The following is a 15972-nucleotide window of genomic DNA, read 5'->3' as shown; positions in this document are numbered from 1 at the left end:
ATGAAGATTTTTTTTTTAAACACAGAAAATTTTTATTGTACACAAATAGTTTTACAATACAGTATAAAAGATCATGTAAACGCACAGTATACAAATTTTCTACCTCTTGACAGTTGCTACAACCCCCCCCCCCCCACACACACACACACACACAATATCGGGGGTTACTTCTGCCTAGAAAGCTACGCCAGAAATGCTTCGCAGTCACCCGCTTCTTTAGGAGAAAATCAGAGGGAACAAAGCACTGAAAGATGAAGTATAAAAGATATATATATACTTGACCCTCTCTTCTAGATTGTAAGCTCTAACGAGTAGGGCCCTCTAATTCCTCCTGTATTGAATTGTATTCTTACTGTATTGTCTTCCCTCATATTTTAAAGCGCTGCACAAACTGTTGGCACTATATAAATCCTGTATAAAATACTAATATATCTAAGTATATATACAGCCTATTATTATCACTAATAACATTAATAACAACATTTTGTATAGACCATGAGTCTGTTCACTTTGTATTTGTTCAAAAAGAGAATATGGGAAACACCTACCCCAATGGCCTGGCCAAGCTAGTCCTGCTGCCCCATTTTTGTCCATTTTTTCTATAATACATAGGATGTGGGTACCTATATCTAAGAAAAACCTCTTTCTGAGCACATTCTTTAATTAGTTGTAGTTTAGTCGACCATAAGCTTCAGTACATTTAAGTCAACTCCAATCTCCTACATTTTAGTCTGCTAAAATCTCCAGAATATGTTATTCAACTAAAATCAAATGGGTTTAGTTAAATTGCAATGCATCATTTAAGCATTTCTCTAGAATTTTCAATTTTAGTATATACTCCTGAAGTAAAAAATCTAATAACATGCTATATGTTATTGTCTATGCCTGGACTGTTTTACAACTCAAGCAAAAAAAGGGGGGAGGCAAAAAATGGTGCTGCCAATAATGTATGCAATAATCCTATGAATGTAAAAATACAATCCTTTTTAAACCATCATGGAAATTGCTTAAAACATATATAGATCATGTGAATAAACAAATAAGTGATATAATTGAAAAACACTCCTGTGATCCAAAAAAGTATATCCAAATATATGTGCAATATATGCAATAGAAATATCAATAAAAAAAAGCTATATATATATATATATATATATATATATATATATATATGTGCAGTGGAAAATGCTCTTTGCCCCTGTAGGGGTGCGACTCTGTGGTGAGTGTGGACTCGAAGAGGGGGAGCACGAGTGTACACCACTTATCCCCCACTAAGTATTAAGGCACAAGGTACAAGTCACTTTTTTCCACTTGTCACTTTTTGATGACAACGTTTATGTGTGTGATTTTCACCGAAGGTTGATACTAAGGACTTTAGTTTACACATCTTGGACTGTTATTTTCCACTACATATATATATATATATATATATATATATATATATATATATATATATATACTGTATATATATATATATATATTTTTTTTTTTATTCATATTTATATTGAATATATGTTTGTTGCACGTAGATATGAATATATTTCTTTTAGCAATTTATATATATTTGGATATACTTTTTTGGATCATAGGAGTGTTTTTCAATGATATCACTTATTTGTGTAGTAGGCAGCAGCCCTTCTCCAATTACCATAGGGCGGAATCCCCAATTAATCTGTTTTACAACACAGTTATTGTTCAGCCTTTACAATCCCTACTTGTGGATTTTTCTACTTTTGGACTCTTTTGCACATATTTCACTTATCTACACATAGCACTTTATTATTTGATTTCTGATATTTTCATTTTATATAATTATTTACTTATGTGATTGCAAATGAATTCACATTTAGCACTGCACGTTTTCATCTCTTATTTCACCCTACTGGTTTAGCCTCGTTGCAGCACATCTTCCCATCACATTTGGTTTTCTGTGAACCAACAGGTGGCAACCCTAGGACTGGTGAATGGCAAGAACTTCTTTTGTTCTGAGTAAATCACACTACTAGTTAAATCCTATTGCAACACATCTCCCTATTCCATTTGGTTTTCCACAAACCAACAGGTAGCAACACTGGGACCGTTGAATGGTACCTGTCTTTTATGCACCCTTTGCCATGTTGACCTGTCTCAGCTCAGATGGATAAGGATCGGTAAAACAGACATCATCAAAAAACATTGAAAGCCAAAGAGCAACTAAGGTGTAACAACCCTCCCATCTTTTTTTTTTTGAGACACTTTGTGTCCCTCCTTACACCTCAATAGTCCCTCTTTAAGGTGTATATAGATGTGTATAGTTAAACACACTGTTTTAGTAAAAAAACTGCTTGTGCAGTTTCTATTGCTGATAACATTGTTTACACTGTTACTTATTGAGATAACTATTTTAATTAATACAAATTAGTCACACTTTTCAAAACTGTTAGCTGTATCTGTGTATGTCTGTGAAGGTTCCAATTTTTCCAGGACATCCTATAGATAATAGTAGTTTGTCACATGTAAGTAGATTTGTTCTGTAATGTTGAAGACATTTTGGCACTCATCCAAGCCCTCAACAGAGACAAAAACTGTGTGTTACTCACAGAATCACTAGAAGATAATAAAGGAACAAAAGTCTAAAAAAAGTTAATGCAGCCACTACATCTAAGGACTGGTAAGCGTCACTATATTGTATTTTTGTTTTTGGGTTTAAGTACACTTTAACCAGTGAGCAATGACTTTGCAAAACATTCATGCATCAGCAATTCCAAATTATATTACCATAGAGAAGGCACAAGAGAAGAACAATTCTGCAATGCAGGAGTGTCTATATTACTATAACTTAAAGTAGTATTGGGGGTATATACCTAACTAATCTACTAATCTACTAATCTTAAATGTGCCCCCCCCTTTCCTAACATCTATTCTTATTAACCTGTGTAAGAAGGATGTACAGTATATTCTTATGTATTTTCATTCCGATCTTTTAGGGTCATGTGATCCAGCTCCCCTGTGTCAGCCAGCAGTGACTTCAGGGGAGAGGAGGGAGCACCAACAACGGATGGGTCATAGTAAGGACTTTGGGTGACTCCCAGGCATTCCATCCATTGTTGAGCGCTCTCCAGGCAGTTGGTGATGGCTGAGACAGAGGGAGATCAGGTGACTGGACTAGAGCAGCCTGTATACAGATCTTTCTTCCACAGGGTAGTTAGTAAAGGTGTTAGGAGAGTGGAGGGTGAAGTTTTAAGTAGACATGTGCAGAACAAAACAATTTTTTTATTTTTTTTTCCTTTTTTAAATAATTTTGTTTAGTTAAATTAGTTTAATTAATTTTCAAAATTAGTTTTGTTTCAATTATTTCAATTCAAATTCGATTAAAATTTTCCAAATTCAGTCGAATTGAATTTTATTCTAATTTATTCTATTCTTGTTTTACAATGTGGGTTAGTTTTCAAATTGGATTCCAATACAAATTTGGATTTGATCAGAATTTCAGACAAAATTTAATTTAGTTATTTTGAATTCTTTCAAATTCGTTACAATTGTAATTTGATTCAGAACTAAATGAACCGCACATGTCTAGTTTTAAGATTAGTTGGTTATATCCTGGAATTTCAATTTAAAACTGTCTACTGTTCTTATAAAAGATCCAGCTTTCTGTAATGCTCATTTGTAAAAAAACAAAAAAGAAAAACAAATAGTAGCCAAAAAACAGTTTATATTTCTAACTGCATTTCTATATTAATTTTCAAAAGCTTAGCAAAAAGTATGGACCCATGTACACGTTTTATCTTGGTTCTCGCCCCACTGTGGTGATGTGCGGATATGAGATTTTAAAGGAAGCTCTAATAGACCATGCGGAAGAATTCAGTGGGAGGGGAGAATTTCCAGCAGTCCAACAGTACAGCAAGGGAAACGGTAAGTGAATCAGTAATTAAGGACAATGCCATGGAAATGCACCAAAAACTTCCTTAGTATATGTATGTTTGCCTTTAACCACTTTAATACCGCGCACGGTAATACTACTGCGGCAGAGCGGCACGATACCGCTCAGCCACGTAGTATTAACGTGATGCGCGATCACGGCTCCAGAGCGCGCTCCCGCGCGCCGCGGGTCCCGATCCCGATGTCATTCGGTAGGGAACCGATCAGTCATCAGATACTGACCAATGATTTTTGGTCAGTGTCTGTAGATCGGTCCCCACCAATGGCAATCTGTCCCCTGTCTGTGTAATGTAAACACAGACAGGGGAAGTGATGTCACTGTCCTTCCTGGAGTCCTTTCGGTTCCAGGAGAGAGACAGAGACACACCAAAAACGTGAGTTCCACCAACACTACACTGACACACCTCACATAGGTACATTTAACCCCTTCATCACCTCTGATCACCCCCTGATCACCCCCAAAACCCCTCACAGTGAACACTATATACAGTGGTATACAGATATTTTACTGATCACTGTATAAGTGTCACTTGTGAGCGTAGTTTGCGCCTGCGTTAGGCCCAAATAGGGTTAGGGTACCCGCCACCTATCCCCTAATAAAGTTTTTACCCCTTGATCAGCCCCAGTTAACCCCTTCACTACCTATTACTCTGTGCACTAAATACAGTATATAGGTAAATACTGATCACTGTATTTAGTGTCACTAGTGACCCTAATTTGCGCTTGCGCTAAGCCCATATAGGGTTAGGGCACCCGCCACCTATTCCCTAATAAACTTTTAACCGCTTGATCTTCCCCAGTTAACCCCTTCACTCCATATAAATCAGTGCACTAATATATACAGTATATCAGATAACTACTGATCACTGTATTTAGTGTCACTGGTGACCCTAATTTGCGCTTGCGCTAGGCCCGAATAGGTTTAGGCCACCCGCCATCTATCCTCTATAAAGGTTTAACCCCTTGATCTCCCCCAGTTTAACCCCTTCACTTCCCTGTCACAGTGTTCACTATATACAGTGATTACCGATCACTGTATTAGCATCACGGGTGACACAACTTAGGCTAGCTAGTTAGCGTCAGGGTCCCACTACACCACCGTTACTTAGTGTCAGTTAGAGTCAAGTACACTAACACACACACACCACCGTTACTAGTATAGTGTTTGAACAGATCAATATCTGATCTGATCAGAACTATACTAGCGTCCTCATAATTTAGTGTTCCCCAAACGCAGTGTTTGCACAATCAGCACTGATTCCTGCTAGCACCTGCGTTTAGCCCCCCTGCCCAGCCCACCTTACCCAGGCAAGTGTAGTAATCAATAGATTACTGACACTTCCAAAAAACACAAATCACACAAAACCGCTGCGTTAGCAGAGTCAGGCCTGATCTCTGTTAGCACTAGCAGTTTTTCTTTGTAGCGACCAAATAGTCCTCGACAACCAGGTGCTTTTATTACCTAGTAGTCGCATCACTGTACGAGTAAATTTAGCTACCAAAATGACAAAACGTTCGTTCAGTGATGATGCTATATACAGTATAATGGCCATGTCAAGTGAGAGCGATGGGGAAGCCTCACTGTCAGAATCAGGGTCAATATACGAACCAGATGACGGCAGCGGCTCCCTGACAGATAGCTCCGACAGAGGGGTCCCTGCTAGGGTCAGGCGTACCCGACCCCATTCTGGAGTTGTTGACTTGCAAGAACTGGAGGTTTCTGGTATGCAGCAGAGTGCCAGTACTAGTGCCGCTCACACTTCTCGTGAACTGGCAAGCACGAGCGGCCTAGTACACCCTGGACCTTCAACCAGCACTGCAGTATCACCTGGTGACGTGGCGAGTCACCTGAGTGCAGTTGAAGCTGGTGCGGTGGCTAGCACGAGTAGTGGCCCGCAGCCACCGCGTATCCGAAGACAGGCCCGTAGAGCCCATAGTGTCCTCCCTGAAGCGCTGGCATATCCTAATTGGCAGCCCACAGATTCCACAGCGCCAGTACTTCCCCCATTCACCGCCCAACCCGGAATCCAAGTGGAAACAGCTGGTTTTAATCCCATAAACTTTTTTGAGCTGTTTTTCACTGAAGATCTTTTCAGATCTATTGTGGACCAATCAAATTTGTACGCTCAACAATTCATCGCCGCCAACCCAAATTCACCCCTTGCCAGACCATTCGCCTGGAATCCTATAACGATTCAGGAGTTTAAAACCTTTCTGGGCCTTTCCTTCAACACGGGCATTACAAGAAAGAATGAATTGCGGTTATATTGGTCCACTGACCCAATTCATCAAATGTACGTGTTCTCTGCTGCTATGTCCAGGGCTCGATACCAACAAATATTTCGGTTCATGCATTTCAACGACAATGAACTCTGTCGTCCTCGGGGAGACCCTGAATATGATCGGCTCCACAAAATTCGGCCCCTCATAGACCACTTCAATCAGCGGTTCGCAGCCTTGTTTACCCCCCAACAAGATGTCTGCGTTGACGAGTCCCTGATTAAGTTTACTGGTCGCCTTGCTATCAAACAGTACCTCCCCAGCAAGCGTGCCAGATACGGGGTCAAGTTGTATAAGCTTTGTGACAGGGCCACAGGCTATACAGTTAATTTCCGTGTCTATGAGGGAAAAGATAGCACTGTGGAGCCCCCCGACTGCCCAGGCTACATAGGGAGCAGCGGCAAGATAGTTTGGGACTTGGTGTCACCCTTATTCGGAAAGGGGTACCACTTGTACGTGGACAATTTCTATTCAAGCGTGCCACTTTTTAGACACCTCTATCAATTGCAAATTGGCGCTTGTGGCACCGTGCGATCTAATCGCCGGGGCTTCCCCCAACGGCTAGTGAATGCCCCACTGAGCTCGGGGGAGAGAGCCTGCTTGAGGTGCGAGGAATTGCTTGCAGTGAAGTGGAGGGACAAACGAAACGTTTACGTGCTGTCCTCCATTCACCCAGACACGGCAGTCCAAATTACTACGGTCACCAGTGTTGTTGTTGAGAAACCCCTCTGTGTCCACGACTATAACCGTAAAATGGGAGGGGTGGACTTCAACGACCAGATGATGGGACCGTACTTAATTGCCCGTAAGGCCAGACGCTGGTACAAAAAAGTGTCTGTATACCTATTTCAATTGGCTGTTTACAACGCTTTTGTCTTATACAAAGCTTCTGCTGGAACATTATCCTTCTTTCAATTCCAAGAAGAGATAATCAGAGCCCTTCTGTATTCAGCTGGTGCTCCTGCCCAACTTCCCCAACCAGATGCAGTGAGGCGGCTGCATGAGAGGCATTTTCCGCAATACCTCCCGAGTACCGATACCAAACGATACCCCCAAAAAAGATGCCGTGTCTGCAGCAAGCGCGGATTTAGGCGTGACACCCGGAATTATTGTCCCGACTGTCCTGACCGACCTGGTCTTTGCCACGGTGACTGTTTCCGTCGCTACCACACACTAGTGGATTATTAGCATAGGGTACAGCACGGCACAGTTTAGGGCACATTTACACAGGGTCTCAAAAGATGTTCGATGGCTATCGTCATTTTGAGAGACCCGAACCTGGAACCTGGAACTCGACGTTTGAAGAAAAAAAAAAAAATACATAAAAGCCAAAAATAGTTGTCGTCTCAGTCATTTTTTATGTTCTTCTACACTTCCTATGTACTTTTAATGTACTTTGTTTGTTTTTCATTCTTTTGTGACCTGTTTCTCTTGCAGGTACTCGTCGGCTACCACGCATTGATTTCATATATTCTGACACAAACAGTGTTTGCGCTCAGCATACATGGATACCTTTGCTGATAGCAGCTGTGGTGATTTTCTGATTTCAGCACTGCAGTTAAAATCCTATTTTGGTATACGTGGATAGCGCCGTGTATACCCATCATTAAATTCAGTGGGTGGTTGTTTGGGCGGTTAATGATGAGAATCCAAAAACTTTTGTTGTGTCAGTCATTTTATATGTCCTACTCTTCCTAATGTACTTTTTTTTAATGTACTTTGTTTGTTTTTTCATTCTTTTGTGACCTGTTTCTCTTGCAGGTACTCGTCGGCTACCATGCATTGATTTTATATATTCTGACACAAACAGCGTTTGCGCTCAGCATATATGGATACCTTTGCTGATAGCAGCTGTGGTGATTTTCTGATTTCAGCACTGCAGTTAAAATCCTATTTTGGTATACGTGGATAGTGTCGTGTATACCCATCATTAAATTCAGTGGGTGGTTGTTTGGGCGGTTAATGATGAGTAATACTACGCATTATTCCTGTGCTGATTTCTGATAGGTTCTCTTTTTTTTCGTTCAGCCCACAGGCTGCATGAAAAAAAAAAAACCTATATGCCAAACAAAGACCAGCAATGTACTGGTACGTTGCTGGACTTTGAGTGGTTATACCAGGATGATGCCTGCAGATTTAGGCATCATCTTGGTATCGTTTTTTACAGCAAGCGGTCGGCTTACATGTAAAAGCAATCCTAGCGGATAATTGGCCGCTAGACTGCTTTTACATGCAGTGGAAGGGGACTCCCCCCCCCTCCTGCCGCCTTCCGCTGCCTTCCACGGTTTTTCTCGGGCTCTCCTGTCCCACCGGTTAACCCGAGAGTGCAGCCGGTGGTTCAATTATCTAACCATAGAGCTGATTGGAGATGAGAATGGCTCCAATCATCTCTATGGCCTAAGATGCCGGAGGCTACGAGCATTTCATAACTTCTGTTTCGCCAGAAATAAACAGCGCCATTGGGAAATTGGGAAAGTATTTTATCACACCAATTTTGGTATGGTCAGATGCGTTAAGGTCAGAGGAAAGATCTAGAGTATAAAAGACCCCAATTTTTTTTAAAAAGAGTACCTGTCACTACAGATTGCTATCATAGAGGAAATTTAAATTCACCGTGATAACAATAAAAATGATTAAAGAAAAAAAAATGAAAGAAAAGGTGTCAAAATAACATAAGAAAGCAAATTAAAAAAAAAAAAAAAAAAAAAAAAAAATCAAGCCCCCCTGTCCCCCCGTGCTTGCGCGCAAATGCGCGCACAAGCGTTGGTCTAGTGTCATATGTAAACCGCAATTTCAGCATGCATGTGAGGTATCGCCGTGAACGCCAGGTCGAGGGCAGTAATTGTTGTGGTAGACCTCCTCTGTAAGTCCAAAGTGGTAACCTGTAAAGACTTTTAAAGGCTTTTAAAACCGTACGTAGTTTGTTGCCGCGGCACGGGCGTGCGCAATTTTTAAAGCATGTCATGTTAGGTGTCTATGAACTCGGCATAAGATCATCTTTTAAATTTTACCAAACAATTTGGAATTATATAGTGTATTTCTGCATTAAAAATAAAAAAAGTGTTTTTTTTACGCAAAAATTGCGTTTGGAAAATGTGTGCGCAAATACCGTGTAACAAAAAAAATTGCAACATCCACCATTTTGTTCTGTAGGGCCCCTGCTTTAAAAAAATATATAATGTTTGGGGGTTCAAAGTAATTTTCTTGTGAAAAAAAAATATTTTTTCATGTAAACAAAAACTCACAGAAAAGGCTTGGTTTTCAAGTGGTTAGAAGAGTGGGTGATGTGTTGCTAAAATTGAGCATAAAATGCCAGGACTGTTCAAACACCCCCCAAATTACCCCTTTTTGGAAAGTAGACACCCAAAGCTATTTGCTGAGAGGCATATTGAGTCCATGGAGTATTTTATATTTTGCCCTAAGTTTCAGGAAAATGACAATTTGTTTTTTTTTTTTTTGTTTTTTTACACAAAGTTGTCACTAAATAATATATTGCTCACGCATGCCATGGGTATATGTGAAATGACACCCCAAAATACATTCTGCTGCTTCTCCGGAGTACAGGGATACCCCATGTGTGAGACTTTTTGTCAGTCTAGCCGCATACAGGACCCGGAAAACCAATCCGCACCTTCTGGCTTTCTAAGGGCGTAAATTGTTGATCTCACTCCTTACTACCTATCACACTTTTGAAGGCCATGAAATGCCAAAATGGCACAAAACCCCCCCAAATGACCCCATTTTGCAAAGTAGACACTCCAAGCTATTAGATGAGAGGCATGATGAGTCCATGGAATATGTTATATTTTGCCACAAGTTTCAGGAAAATTATTATTTTTTTTTTTTTTTTTTTTTTTACACAAAGTTGTCAGTAAATGATATAATGCTCACACAAGCCATGGGTATATGTGAAATGACACCCCGAAATACATTCTGCTGCTTCTCCTGAGTACAAGGATACCCCATGTGTGAGACTTTTTTGCAGTCTAGCCGCGTACAGGACCCGGAAAACCACTCACCACCTTCAGGCTTTCTAAGGGCGTAAATTGTTGATCTCACTCCTTACTACCTATCACACTTTTGAAGGTCATGAAATGCCAAAATGGCACAAAACCCCCCCAAATGACCCCATTTTGCAAAGTAGACACTCCAAGCTATTAGATGAGAGGCATGATGAGTCCATGGAATATTTTATATTTTGCCACAAGTTTCAGGAAAATTATTATTATTTTTTTTTTTTTTTTTACACAAAGTTGTCAGTAAATGATATAATGCTCACACATGCCATGGGTATATGTGAAATGACACCCCAAAATACATTCTGCTGCTTCTCCTGAGTACAAGGATACCCCATGTGTGAGACTTTTTTGCAGTCTAGCCGCGTACAGGACCCGGAAAACCACTCCCCACCTTCAGGCTTTCTAAGGGCGTAAATTGTTGATCTCACTCCTTACTACCTATCACACTTTTGAAGGCCATGAAACGCCAAGATGGCACAAAACCCCCCCAAAATGACCTCATTTTGCAAAGTAGACACTCTAATCTATTTGCTGAGAGGCATGGTGAGTATTTTGCATCTCTCATTTTTTTTGGAAAATGAAGAAAAAACAGGAAAATGCATTTTTTTTCCTCTTTTTTCAATTTCCAAAACTTTGTGACAAAAAGTGAGATCTGCAAAACACCCAACATGCCTCTCTGCAAATAGCTTAGGGTGTCTACTTTCCGAAAAGGGGTCATTTGGAGGGGGGTTGTGCTGTCTTGGCATTTCATGGCCTCCGAAACTGTGATAGGTAGTCAGGAGTGAAATCAACAATTTACGCCCTTGGAAAGCCTGAAAGTGGGGGTTGGCTTTCGAGGACCTGTACTCGGCTAGACTGCAAAAAAGTCTCACACATGTGGTATCCCTGTACTCAGGAGAAGCAGCAGAATGTATTTTGGGGTGTCATTTCACATATACCCATGGCATGTGTGAGCAATATATCATTTAGTGACAACTTTGTGTAAAAAAACAAAAAAAAAAATAATAATAATATATTTCCCGGAACTTGTGGCAAAATATAAAATATTCCATGGACTCACCATGCCTCTCAGCAAATAGCTTGGGGTGTCTACTTTGCAAAATGGGGTCATTTGGGGGGGTTTTGTGCTATGTTGAAATTTCAGGGCCTCCGAAACTGTGATGGGTAGTCAGGAGTGAAATCAACAATTTACGCCATTAGAAAACCTAAAGATGGAGATTCATTTTCGGGGTCCCGTACACAGCTAGGCTCCCAAAAAGTCTCACACATGGGGTATCCCCATACTGAGGAGAAGCGGCAGAATGTATTTTGGGGTGTCATTCCACATATACCCATGTCATGTGTGAGAAATTTATCTTTTAGTGACAACTTTGTGTTAAAAAAAAAAAAAAAAAAAATTGTAATTTTCCCAAAACTTGTGGCAAAATATAAAATATTCCATGGACTCACCATGCCTCTCAGCAAATAGCTTGGGGTGTCTACTTTGCAAAATGGGGTCATTTGGGGGGTTTTGTGCTATCTTGAAATTTCAGGGCCTCCGAAACTGTGATGGGTAGTGAGGAGTAAAATCAGCAATTTACGCCATTAGAAAACCTAAAGATGGAGATTGATTTTCGGGGTCCCGTACACAGCTAGGCTCCCAAAAAGTCTCACATATGTGGTATCCCTGTACTCAGGAGAAGCAGCAGAATATATTTTGGGGTGTAATTACACATATACCCATGGCATGTGTGAGAAATTTTATACAACAGGGGGGGCGTAAGGATAATGGGACTTTAAATGAGGTAGGTTGCTATTGCAAATATCCAAAAAAATAAAGATAAAATAGTTCCAAAATGTTTGTTTATTACTTGCTGCACGATAAAATATTAGATCATGCAGCAATAATCAATAAATAGAATAAATAGAATCTCGCATATTCACAGTACAGATACAGACAATTCAGGTATGGACATACAAAAAGGTAGTAACGGAAATATCTTGCTAGGCATATACACATAATAAATAGATATATAACAGCAGATACAAATATCATACAACGGCATATATATATATCAAATACATAGCAAGAATACATCCAGTGGCTCATGGGCTCTTTCATACATATTGCGTAATCCATGTCCTGATAAATCTTCATATTTCATATTTTTATGGCTCTACGCGTTTCGTGGAGTTATCATCCACTCTTCAGGAGCTTAGTACAAATTTTCTGTAAATAAGAGCTGGTTTGGGCTAAAGAGATCATATATGGATAAAGTTAACACACTGATAAGTTATCTCGAAAGTTTTCAAAAAATCTATAACTCTGATACTTACATATTAAAAACAAAAAAAAAAGTCGCAGAGAAAAATCGCATAGTCTCCCGTCACTGAGTACAATGTGGATATACGCCTGATCCGGGGCTGAGGCGGGTAAACACCACTTGGCTCATAGAGGGGGGAGGGGGGGGGAGGAGGAGAAAAAAATCCCACAGAAGGAATGGAAGAACCAGCGATTTCATCACATCAGTGACCAAGTTATCTAATCAAAGAAATAAAATTTAAATATATAAAAATGTGTCCAGATTACTTATCTTTTTCAGATATTAGTGTTGTATGTGATAAAAAAGGGTGGAAGGACATTGGTAGAAAAAAACTTATGTGCCAGGTGCAGCATAGCTAAGATTCAGCAAGCAGCCAGAGAAAAAAAAAAAGAAAAAAAAAAAAAAAAAAACAAGGGAAAGGAAGAAAACAAAGTGCAGAGCATGGAAAAGGTGGAGGTGCAATAGATGACAGGATAGTAATCTCACCAATAACAAAGTAATCCAAGAGACAAACGTGCTGCAGGGATAGTCCTGGTGCATTCAAACCATGAAAGACAGGTGTCCAACAACTCCACAGCTTTATACCCCCATGAGCCAGGGCGGATAACCGCCAGCGCCATGTAACTGTCACAGAGAGGGGTGGTATAGGAGTGAACGTGGTGTCCGGCATAGGCCGGAAGCCACTCACCACATATTACACCCCCAGCAACCAGAGATGGAATAATAGCCCTAACCCAGTGATCCACCAATGGATCACAGGCTGGGCTAATCATGACGCCGATGCTCAGCATGACAGCCCCGCCCTCAGCCCAGGATTATAGAGCAGAGGACAGGGTGGCAGATCAAGCATCGCAGCCCCGGAAACAAGCAACCACATTGTAATCTCGATCCCACAAGGGCCGACGGCTTAAAAACAAAAATATAAATATCATATGTAATAAAGTTTGTTGAAAATATATATATATATATAGAAAAAAATTTGGTAAATATAAATTTATATGCATCCGGGAAAAAATAGGTGTGTTAACCAAAAGTAATGCTACAGATCAAAAAAAGGAAAGGGGTCGGGTGTCTTCCACCCTAATACATATGTATGAAAAAATATTTGATCTGAGGCATCACAGCAACCACCTCCATCCCTAATATTGTATACAACAGGGGGGGCGTAAGGATAATGGGACTTTAAATGAGGTAGGTTGCTATTGCAAATATCCAAAAAAATAAAGATAAAATAGTTCCAAAATGTTTGTTTATTACTTGCTGCACGATAAAATATTAGATCATGCAGCAATAATCAATAAATAGAATAAATAGAATCTCGCATATTCACAGTACAGATACAGACAATTCAGGTATGGACATACAAAAAGGTAGTAACGGAAATATCTTGCTAGGCATATACACATAATAAATAGATATATAACAGCAGATACAAATATCATACAACGGCATATATATATATCAAATACATAGCAAGAATACATCCAGTGGCTCATGGGCTCTTTCATACATATTGCGTAATCCATGTCCTGATAAATCTTCATATTTCATATTTTTATGGCTCTACGCGTTTCGTGGAGTTCTCATCCACTCTTCAGGAGCTTAGTACAAATTTTCTGTAAATAAGAGCTGGTTTGGGCTAAAGAGATCATATATGGATAAAGTTAACACACTGATAAGTTATCTCGAAAGTTTTCAAAAAATCTATAACTCTGATACTTACATATTAAAAACAAAAAAAAAAGTCGCAGAGAAAAATCGCATAGTCTCCCGTCACTGAGTACAATGTGGATATACGCCTGATCCGGGGCTGAGGCGGGTAAACACCACTTGGCTCATAGAGGGGGGAGGGGGGGGGAGGAGGAGAAAAAAATCCCACAGAAGGAATGGAAGAACCAGCGATTTCATCACATCAGTGACCAAGTTATCTAATCAAAGAAATAAAATTTAAATATATAAAAATGTGTCCAGATTACTTATCTTTTTCATCACTAATATCTGAAAAAGATAAGTAATCTGGACACATTTTTATATATTTAAATTTTATTTCTTTGATTAGATAACTTGGTCACTGATGTGATGAAATCGCTGGTTCTTCCATTCCTTCTGTGGGATTTTTTTCTCCTCCTCCCCCCCCTCCCCCCTCTATGAGCCAAGTGGTGTTTACCCGCCTCAGCCCCGGATCAGGCGTATATCCACATTGTACTCAGTGACGGGAGACTATGCGATTTTTCTCTGCGACTTTTTTTTTTGTTTTTAATATGTAAGTATCAGAGTTATAGATTTTTTGAAAACTTTCGAGATAACTTATCAGTGTGTTAACTTTATCCATATATGATCTCTTTAGCCCAAACCAGCTCTTATTTACAGAAAATTTGTACTAAGCTCCTGAAGAGTGGATGATAACTCCACGAAACGCGTAGAGCCATAAAAATATGAAATATGAAGATTTATCAGGACATGGATTACGCAATATGTATGAAAGAGCCCATGAGCCACTGGATGTATTCTTGCTATGTATTTGATATATATATATGCCGTTGTATGATATTTGTATCTGCTGTTATATATCTATTTATTATGTGTATATGCCTAGCAAGATATTTCCGTTACTACCTTTTTGTATGTCCATACCTGAATTGTCTGTATCTGTACTGTGAATATGCGAGATTCTATTTATTCTATTTATTGATTATTGCTGCATGATCTAATATTTTATCGTGCAGCAAGTAATAAACAAACATTTTGGAACTATTTTATCTTTATTTTTTTGGCATGTGTGAGAAATTTATCTTTTAGTGACAACTTTGTGTTAAAAAAAAAATTTTTTTTTTTTTTATTCATTTTTCAAACACCTGTGACAAAAAAATTAAATATTTAATGAGCTCAACATGCGTCTCAGAACATTCCTTAGGATGTCTACTTTCCAAAAAGTGGTAATTTGGGGGGGTCTTGTACTGCCCTGCCATTTTAGCACTTCATGAATTGAGATAGGCAGTCAGAAATTAAAGCTGCGTAAAATTTCAGTATTTACACCATAGTTTGTAGACGCTATAACTTTTGCGCAAACCAATAAAAATACGCTCATTGAATTTTTTTTTGTCAAAGACATGTAGCTAAATATATTTTGGCCAAAAAATATGACATAAATTGAGTATATTGGATATTTTTTAAAAGACAAAGTTGAAAATTTCATTTTTTTGCAAAATTTTCGCTCTTTTTTTATTAATATCGCAAAAAATAAAAAGCGCAGAGGTGATCAAATACCACCAAAAGAAAGCTCTGTTTGTGGGAAAAAAAGGACGTAAATTTTGTTTGGGTACCACATTGCATGACCGCACAATTGTCAGTTAAAGTCGCACAGTGCCGAAGCACAAAAAGTGGTCTGGACGTAAGACAGCAAAATCCTCCGGTTGTAAAGTGGTTAAAAGCTTTAAAAAAAATGTATC

At 39.3% G+C, this 15972-nt stretch overlaps 1 protein-coding gene across 1 annotated transcript in view; it reads left to right on the top strand.

Moving 5' to 3' along the window:
• LOC309560463 (uncharacterized protein) overlaps positions 1-15972 on the top strand; it is a gene marked incomplete at its 3' end in the record, with an annotated part of 164790 nt that overhangs the window by 50802 nt on the left and 98016 nt on the right. The window contains exon 12 of the mRNA XM_082264096.1: positions 3732-3894. Coding sequence (XP_082120222.1) covers positions 3732-3894 — 163 coding nt within the window. The remainder of the gene's footprint in view (positions 1-3731; positions 3895-15972) is intronic.

Source organism: Pelophylax lessonae, assembly GCF_965119305.1.
Source record: "Pelophylax lessonae genome assembly, chromosome: 7".
Classification (NCBI taxonomy): Eukaryota; Metazoa; Chordata; class Amphibia; order Anura; family Ranidae; genus Pelophylax; species Pelophylax lessonae.
This window is presented reverse-complemented; position numbering and strand designations above follow the sequence as displayed.